This window comes from Bubalus bubalis, chromosome 2 (genome assembly GCF_019923935.1).
Source record: "Bubalus bubalis isolate 160015118507 breed Murrah chromosome 2, NDDB_SH_1, whole genome shotgun sequence".
Lineage (NCBI taxonomy): Eukaryota > Metazoa > Chordata > Mammalia > Artiodactyla > Bovidae > Bubalus > Bubalus bubalis.
Genome location: NC_059158.1, coordinates 35,306,692 through 35,315,525, shown reverse-complemented (window position 1 = coordinate 35,315,525; position 8,834 = coordinate 35,306,692). Strand labels below are relative to the sequence as shown.

The window sequence follows — 8,834 nt, the reverse complement described above, 5'->3', positions numbered from 1 at the left end:
TTATGGGCAGGTGGGAGTTGAAAAGATGTTCCAGAGACCCCTTTCAATGGATGTATTGGGAGGTCAAGCGTGTTTGGATTTGATGCCCCAAAGACTGTACACAACAAAGGAGAGCTCACTCAGCCCACAAGAGAAAAGGGGACGGAGGTCAGTAGGCCAAAAAAGAAAAAATACCACTGAGATCTCAGGACATAAAGACCTACCTCACTGCAGATATCAATAATTGCTTAGTCTTCCATAAATTGTTCTAACCATTCCCTCATGATGGACAACTGAAATGGTCAAGAAAAAAGAACTGAGGCCTGTGCGATCTGGCTATAAAGAATCAGATTCTAGAGGTTGTATATGGCCATGCCCCATTCTCATCTATCTTGCCCAGAGCTCAGGGCGTATACTCAATTCACTATAAACATGTAGTCAGTGAACATTCTGGGCTTGAGAAGTACTCCATCTCTTTTTCTCTGGATCAGTCTGGTGGAATGACGGCTTTGGGTCTGAGAATAAGTGTTCTGCTAGCACCATCTGCTGGCCCTGGAAAGCCTCTGCTGACTCCTGGCCTCCAAGTCTCAGCCAGGGGTGTTACATGTTACTAACACCTCTGAAAGAACTTTCAGTACCACAGAACCTATCTTGTATGTGCAGAGGGGAACTTACAAAACATTTACTTTGTTTCTTGTTTACTATGTAATGGATGTTTCATAGTTTTCTGGCCTTTCTGTTTTTGCCTTTCCACAAAGTAAGACACATGGTGAGGTGCTGAAAGAGGGAGTAAAAATGAGCCTCACACCACAGTCTGTGATTCTAAAGACCATGTTGTCCTCTGACATTTATTCATCAGGTACTGAGCTCTGTGCATGGTTACTTTATGGTTGAACTATTAATAGTTACATAGCACTTACCAAAATGATGTTTTGAGCTTAGATGGTAAATAAGTCCCTGCAGGTGTCCATTGTTTTGAGAGGTGCTGTAGAAGATTCAGAGAAGTATGTGACAAGTTCTCAGCCTTCAGAGAACCCAATCTAGTCAGGGAAACAATAAGCCAGACAATACAGGATAATATTTGTGGATATGCCTGCAAGTGTGTGCCTGCACGCCTGCTAAGTCGCTTCAGTCCTGTCCAGCTCTGTACAACCCTATGGACTTCAGCCCCCCAGGCTCCTCTGTCCATAGGGATTCTCCAGGCAAGAATACTGACCTGGGTTGCCATGCCTTCCTCCGGGGGATCTTCCCAACCAGGGATCAGCCCCCTGTCTTTTATGTCTCCTGAATTGGCAGCAGGTTCTTTACCACCAGTACTACCTGGGAAGCCCCCATACCTGTAAGTACTAACTGTCAAATAATGACATTGCTTTAGACCTTAAGATAAATATATAAATACATGTAAGATAAATATATGTACTCTGCTAGACATATGACAGTGCCTGGAGCATTTTTTTTCTTGTCACAACTTAAATAAATAATATATATTTGAAAGATAAATATATGTACTATGCTAGACGTGTGGCAATGCCTGGAGCATTTTTTTTTTTTTTTTTTTTTTTTTGGTCACAACTGAGGATGCTAGACATCCTATAATGCACAGGACAGCCGTCCCTGTCCTGTCAAAGAATTTTCTGGCCCCAAATGCCAGTAGTACCGAGACTGAAAAACCTGTGCTTACGACCCTTAGATCAGTGATGAGCAAAGCAGGTATGATCTCTGCTCTCCTAGTATCATGGGGAAGAGATGTTAAAAATACAATAGCTTCCTGACAGAATTCAAGAACAGAGACTACTCAAGAACCTTGCTCGTCAAAGTGTAGTTTTCAGACCTGAAGCATCTGTATCTCTTTGAAGCATGTTTAAAATATGCAGAGTATTGATCCCCGCCCCTTCCTGAATAAAAAGCATGTATTTTAACAACATCCTCAGGTAACTCCTATGCACATTAATGCCTGAGACACGCTGCTCGTAAGGCTTCCAGAAAAGACAAGACGTGAGTTTTCATTGTTTTATGAAAACCAGGAAAGGAGGAAGCATATTCCAGGCGGTAAGAGCTGTATGAGGGAAGGTCCTGAGATAGTAAGTTGGAATTTCTAGTTTTCGGTTCAGCACCAGTAATAACATAGTGTTAAAGTTCGCTTAGCGCCAGACTTTGTGCTAAGAGCTTTAGATGGAGTAGTTCACATAACTCGCCTGAAGCTAGTAATAAGGCAAGACCCATTATGTCTATCTATGGGAAAAAGGAAGTCAGGGGTCAAAGAATTTGCTCAGGGATCCACTGACGGAGCCAGGCCGACGAAATCACAGCTGCGTTTTTCCACCATCTTGCTGTTGCTGCTGCTGCTAAGTCGGCTTCAGTCGTGTCCGACTCTGTGCGACCCCATAGACGGCAGCCCACCAGACTTCCCGTCCCTGGGATTCTCCAGGCAAGAACACTGGAATGGGTTGCCATTTCCTTCTCCAATGCATGAAAGTGAAAAGTGAAGTCGCTCAGTCGTGTCCGACTCCAGCGACCCCATGGACTGCAGCCTTCCTCCGTCCATGGGATTTTCCAGGCAAAAGTACTGGAGTGGGCTGCCATTGCCTTCTCCGAGGTGGTTCTTATTCACCTTTACCCACAAGAGAGCGCCAAAGCCGTAGTCCCAGCTCTACCCACCCAGCCACGGAGACGCGTAGCGCAACGAGCGGAAGCCGGAGGCCCAGCGCCCACACTCCACCGGAAGTCAGTGCATTGTGGGAAGCGTCTCGATGTTTATTTACACCCCGGCCTCCAGCGTAAAGCGAGTTCACTTAGAATGGAAAGGACTGGATTCTGAAGATGACACGGCTCCGAAAAGCTTCCAGGAAGTGCGAAGGAAGCTTTGTGTAACTTTTGGCGGGAATCAAGGCTAGCAAAACCTCAGCGGTTTACTACTACTAAGACGGCCCGGGCGGCCCTGCCTTGAGCTAGCGTAGACGTCTCTATGGTAGAGTAAACATAGAGAGGCGTCTCTCGGCCCTACGGGGTGGAACTGCGCATGAGTAGTAGCTGCAGCGTTGGAAAAATGGCGGAGGAAGAGTAAGTGTTTGGGGAGGTGTATCTCTGGCGTGGCTTCTTGAGCATCCGATGCCATCCACGGTGTTTATTTCTCGCTGGGGGAAAATAAGGGTACTTGTGGACTGAAAGAAGAGAATAGGAAAGGCTCCAGATTACAGAGAGAGGAGTGAGGCGCCGTACGGGTTGGTGTGGATGGGCGAAGTGGGCCGCCGCGGAGCTCGGGTCATCTCAAGGGGGCGAGGATTGACTTTCGGGCAGCGGGTTGAGAGCAGGCTGGGTTCCCCCAACTGCTTAAATGTTACCACTGTAGCTGGGTCTGCACGCGACCCAACTCCACGGGGCGGAATCTCATCGCTGATAGTGTCTATAAAGCTGTGGCAGCATTAGCTCTGTTGACGTATATGAGAACCAGTGGCTGTGGGCTTCGTGACTTATTAAGTCTTTGGATCCTAGGAAATATGAGGGGTCCATTTTGAGGGCTAGTGTTAGAAACCACCGATTTCGAAAGGGCCACAGCCCTTACGAATTTGAAGATAGTGTTTCCCTAGGCCCGGGATATCTTTTGGAAATCTGGTGCATATTTGTTTCTTAAGGACTATCGCTGGTCTCCATTTTCTGTATCAGGCAAAGAAGAAAGATCCCTTTGGTTCCAGAGAATCTCTTGAAAAAGAGGAAGGCTTATCAGGCCCTCAAAGCCACCCAGGCAAAACAAGCGCTTTTGCAAAGGAAGGAGGTAATGGTGGGAACCAGGTGGAGGGAATTAGAGTTTGTGTTTGAGTTGTTCCAGCACGTGTTGAACTAGGCTTGGTACCGATGGCCCCTTCCCGCATCGGTTGGGTTATACCTGGTATTGGTTTCTTGTCTTTGTTTAGCAAAAAATGTATCAAACACTTTCCACGGGCAAAGTACTGGATTTGAGTTGTTAAGGAAGAAAGTAATTGCAGAGTTCCGGATTCATACCAAGTGATTGGAGAGACCCGAATTTGTACCTGGAAGATTTTTAATGTACCAGTTTTGTACAATTTTTGCTATTTGCTACATGATTTTGGAGAAATACATTTTGGAGGCAGTTTATGATGCCTAACACAGTGTTAGGATCCCTAAACACTTGATGGTAAACATTGCTGCTGCTGCTAAGTCCCTTCAGTCTCGTCCAACTCTGTGTGACCCCATAGATGGCAGCCCACCAGGCTCCCCCGTCCCTGGGATTCTCCAGGCAAGAACACTGGAGTGGGTTGCCATTTCCTTCTCCAGTGCATGGAAGTGAAGAGTGAAAGTGAAGTCGCTCAGTCGTGTCTGACTCTTAGGGACCCCAAGGACTGCAGCCTACCAGGCTCCTCCGTTCATGGGCTGACAGCACGTACATTGATTTTTTTGTTTGTTTATCGGGGACTTTTCCCAATAGTTCCCACGGCTTCTCAGCTTCACTTCTTTCTTGTCGATCTTGTTTTTAAATTATATAAGAATAGAGGGGACTTCCTAGCATTCCAGTGGCTAAGAATTCTCGCTTCTATCCCAGGGGGGCATGGGTTCAATCCCTGGTTAGGGAACTAAGATCCTGCATGCTGAAATGTAGCCAGAAAATAAGTAAAAATAAATTAAAAATAAATAAAAACAGGATGTTTGTTTGTGCCCCCTTCCAGAGGATAGGGGAAATAAGCTCTATAAATAATGACTAGTGAATTACCATTGTGAAAGAAAAAGATGACTACAGAGGCCAAAAAATGGTGATGATGGTCTACCTTCTCTGTAGCAGAGGAAAGGAAAACAAGTCAAGTTTAAGCGACTAGAATGGTTTGTACATGATTCCTGGCGGCAACTACGGGACAGAGTGCGACTCAGACGGCTAAGAGTGAAACCTCATGGCTTGGAGGTGCCAGACAAACATTCCTTGGCCTTTGTTGTACGCATTGAAAGGTAGGGAACTTGGGGGATTCCATGAGGCTGGGGAAACTGTTGGTTCAGCTTTAGACCCTTTTTAGGGAGATGAGATTTAAGCCCTTAAGGCAAGCTGTGCTAGGAATTCTGGGCTAAGCAAAACAGATTTTGTCTTCAAAATTAGGGAGACTGGAGGACTTCCCTGGAGGTCCAGTGGTTAAGGCTTCACCTTCCAGTGCAGGGGCTGTGGGTTTGATCAGTGGAAGTAAGATCCCACCTGCCTTTGTAGCCAAAAAACCAAAACATAAAACAGAAGCAATACTGTAACAAATTCAATAAAGACTTCTAAAGTTAGTCACCTTAAAAAAAAAAAAAGATTCGGAGATAGGGACTTTCTGATGGTCCAGTGGTTACGACTCTACACTTCCATTGCAGGAGGATAGGTTTGATCCCTGGTGAGGGAACCAAGAATCCCACGTGCCACAAGGTGCAGCCAAAAAATATATAAATATATTAGGGAGACTGACATTAAGCAAACAAACATGAAAATATACTAACTGCTGTGAAGGCAAAGTGCTGGGTGTTAGGACTCGGGGGCCACAGTGTGGTCTGTAGTGGTTTAGGACACTTGAAGCAGGAAGCTGTGGCCTGCCCACATGAAAAGTTTGGGGGGCAGCTTTCCAGGCAGAGATGCAGCAAGTTCAAGTGCAGGATCAAGGTGGTTTCTTAGGAACTGAACCAGGGCCCAGCAGATGGCGCAGTCAGTGCTGGGGGAGCTGTTTCACATTCAGCGGTAACCTTGCCTGTTCCTGCCTGCACATGCAGCGTTAGCTCTCCCTTTCATACCCACTCATCCAAGTCAGAAACGTGGGGTTTTGTTTTTATTTGGCTGCAGCAGGTCTGTTTGAGCACACAGGATCTTCGATCTTCATTGTGGCATGTGAGATCGAGTTCCCTGACCAGGGATTGAACCTGGGCCTCTAGCATCAGGAGCACCGAGTCTTAGCCACTGGACCACCAGGGAAGCCCCAGAAACCTGTGGGTTTTAAGTATGTGTGAGCCTCCTATCCTTGCCCTTGCCCATAATCTCTTCTCCTTTTTGCCCTTTTTTTTTGTATTTTTTAAATTAGAGTGTAGTTGGCTTTCATTGCCCATGATCTCTTTTCTGGACTATCACATCAGCCGTCTAGCTAAACTTCCCAGACTTTGGTGTCACTTTCTTGTTTCTGTTTTATAAGCTCTCTTTGGTGATTGTCAAATCTGGTTATGTCTCCTTTACTTAAAATCTTCTCTAGCTTTTAATACCCACAGACACAAGTCCATGGTCCTTAGCTTGACAAATACAGCCCTCCCCATTACAAGTCCAGGGACCATTTCTGTCCCTGTAGCACCTCGGCCGTTGCTCCACATAGCATGGTGAGTGATCTGTTTACATAGTTGCTTCCCACTCAGTTAACTCTGTAAGTCACGCTCTGTGTCCTGCCCTCTGGGTGCCCATTAGTGGCACACACTTCATGGTGCCTGCTGGGCAGAGCCTGACTTTGCTGTTCATTTCAGGATTAATGGGGTGAGTTCACTGGTGCAAAGGACCATTGCCAGACTTCGCCTGAATAAGATTTTCAGTGGCGTCTTTGTGAAGGTGACCCCTGAAACCATAAAGACGCTTCGTATCGTGGAACCTTATGTGACCTGGGGGTGAGTGTGGTTTTCTGTGTGGATTCGCGTCACATTATAGTGGAGAATGCTGAGAACACTGGGCGTGCAGGGCGCTGTTCTCCAGCACTGTTGCTGAGTCAGGGGAACGTCGTGCCACGACCACAGTCATCGGGGGCCAACTGCCCGCCGTAAGAACCTTGAACATGGAGCAGGTAGCGCAGGGGTTATTGGTACAGCTCAGAACGGTTTGAACAGGGCTGTGGTAGGGCTTGGTCAGCTGTAGGTTAAGGCTTAGTAAGATAAGAGATTATTAGAATCTTGAAGCAGAGCTAGGGTGGTATTCCTTCAAACATTAAAACCCCAAAAAAGACTTGGATTTCATTTCAAACTTTTTCAAACTCTTGAATAGGGTCACGTAAGGCCAAAGTCCTAGATTATAAGCCACAACTTTATTTTTGCTGGGAAATAAACATCTTTACCTGGCGAGCATTTGTATCTGTAAATTGTAATTTCTAATTACATAGTTGGGGCTGTGTGGGTGTTTTCCACCTCTTTGGGTGTATGCTTCCCAAGTGTCCCAGCTGCAGTGTGTTGAGGACACTCCTGGGGAAGGGGGTTGGGAGACTCCCTAGCCAGGCTACAGGACTGCGCTGCCAGCGTGGTGCAGCCTGCCAGGGGCGGGGCGGCACTGTGATTGAGCTTCGTTCTATCTCACATAGATTTCCAAATCTGAAGTCTGTTCGGGAACTCATCTTGAAACGTGGACAAGCGAAGGTCAAGAACAAGGTCATCCCTCTGACAGACAACACAGTTATTGAGGAGCACCTGGGTGAGTGTTTGAGGAGTCAGCAGAAAGGGTCCCCAGAACTTGCCAGAGTGCTGAACTCTGGCACACCAGAGCCTTGCAGTATGTGCTGGGAAAGTGCTAAATACAGGAATCTGAACCTTGTTTCTTAGGGAAGTTTGATGTCATTTGCTTGGAAGACCTCATTCATGAAATTGCCTTCCCGGGGAAGAATTTCCTGGCGATCTCAAGGTTCCTACGCCCTTTCCAACTCTCAGTGGCCCGTCACGCTACCAAGAATAGAGTGGGCTTCCTCAAGGAAGTGGGCTCACCAGGCTATCGAGGTGAACGCATCAATGAGCTCATCCGGCAGCTGAACTAAACCCAGGTGAGGTGGGGCTGAAACTGCCCTTTGGACTCTCAGTGGGGCAGGCCTTGACCCCTGGAAGGTCATCTTGCATTTACAAGTGTATGAGAATAACTTTGGGTGGGAGGTGGCTGGAGATAGTTGAAACAGTGAGTCCCTGGTTAGAACGTGGGGCTGTGTGTAGCTCAAGAGTTACAGGATAGAAAACACTTGCGTGACCAGAAAACCTTCTGTGTTGCTATGTTCATTTTAGCTGGAGATGGAGAGAGAATAATAAACTAATTTCACAAAGGATATTCCTTCCTCTGTTGAAGGAATCTTAATTCTTGAAAACTTTTATTGTTGTGGTTACGCTTAGGTTAGGGTTACAGTACGTCTGTATTAATGAAGTTGTTTTTTCTTCCTCAGCATACCTGAAAACAGTGCACTGGAAGCATGTGTTTTGTTTTATGGAATTGTTCAGTATCTTCAAGGAAGATTGTTTTCTGCTAGAATATATCTTCAGAAACTGGAGGGAAGGGCCAGGGGAAACATGGCAACGTTCCCAGCAGACACTGCCTCCCACCTCAGTTCCAAGGAAGAGTTCCTGTGATGACCACCGTCCCACTCTGAAACCAGCAGAAGGCTCATGCCATGAAGGAGAAGTCCTCTTTTGTCACGTCTATCCTGGGCGTTACTGTTGGTGACTGAACACTTACCTATGAATGCAAGACAGCAGTGGACCAAGCCCAGGAGCATGTTGAACCTAGGGTTTCCTGGGGCCTTGTTTTTGGAAGAACTTGAAGTTAGAATTGAGTTAAATTAGAACTTGAAATTAAAATTGAAAGCACACAAAAACAGTGCTTGGTTGTCTCTCCCGCGAGTTCATGTTCTAACTTCAGCGACAGCTTGGCACGCTCTCGGGCCAGCTCTGGGTATATCCAGTGTCTTAGCATTGCAGCTGGCTTAGTGCTTTTCTCTAGCTCAGGATTTTAATCCACTCTTGGATCTGTGAGAAGGGCCCTTTCCCAGAAAAACATACACTCCAGTTTTTTCTTGGAAGTTTAGGCTATTTGTAGATCCTTCTCAGGGACCCAGGGACCTTATGTGAAGAAGTCCTGCGCTATCAGGATTGGTCACACAGGCTCTGAT

At 46.5% G+C, this 8,834-nt stretch overlaps 1 protein-coding gene across 1 annotated transcript; it reads left to right on the top strand.

Annotated features, from left to right (window-relative positions):
* Window positions 1-2,727: 2,727 nt before the first annotated feature.
* On the top strand, window positions 2,728-8,540 carry RPL7L1 (ribosomal protein L7 like 1). Its single transcript, XM_006069214.4, has 7 exons — window positions 2,728-3,039; window positions 3,643-3,751; window positions 4,772-4,935; window positions 6,454-6,591; window positions 7,272-7,381; window positions 7,510-7,724; window positions 8,112-8,540. The coding sequence occupies exons 1-6, from the start codon at window positions 2,999-3,001 to the stop codon at window positions 7,716-7,718; spliced, it is 771 nt and encodes a 256-aa protein (XP_006069276.1). The 5' UTR covers window positions 2,728-2,998; the 3' UTR covers window positions 7,719-7,724; window positions 8,112-8,540.
* The last annotated feature ends 294 nt before the right edge of the window (window positions 8,541-8,834 follow it).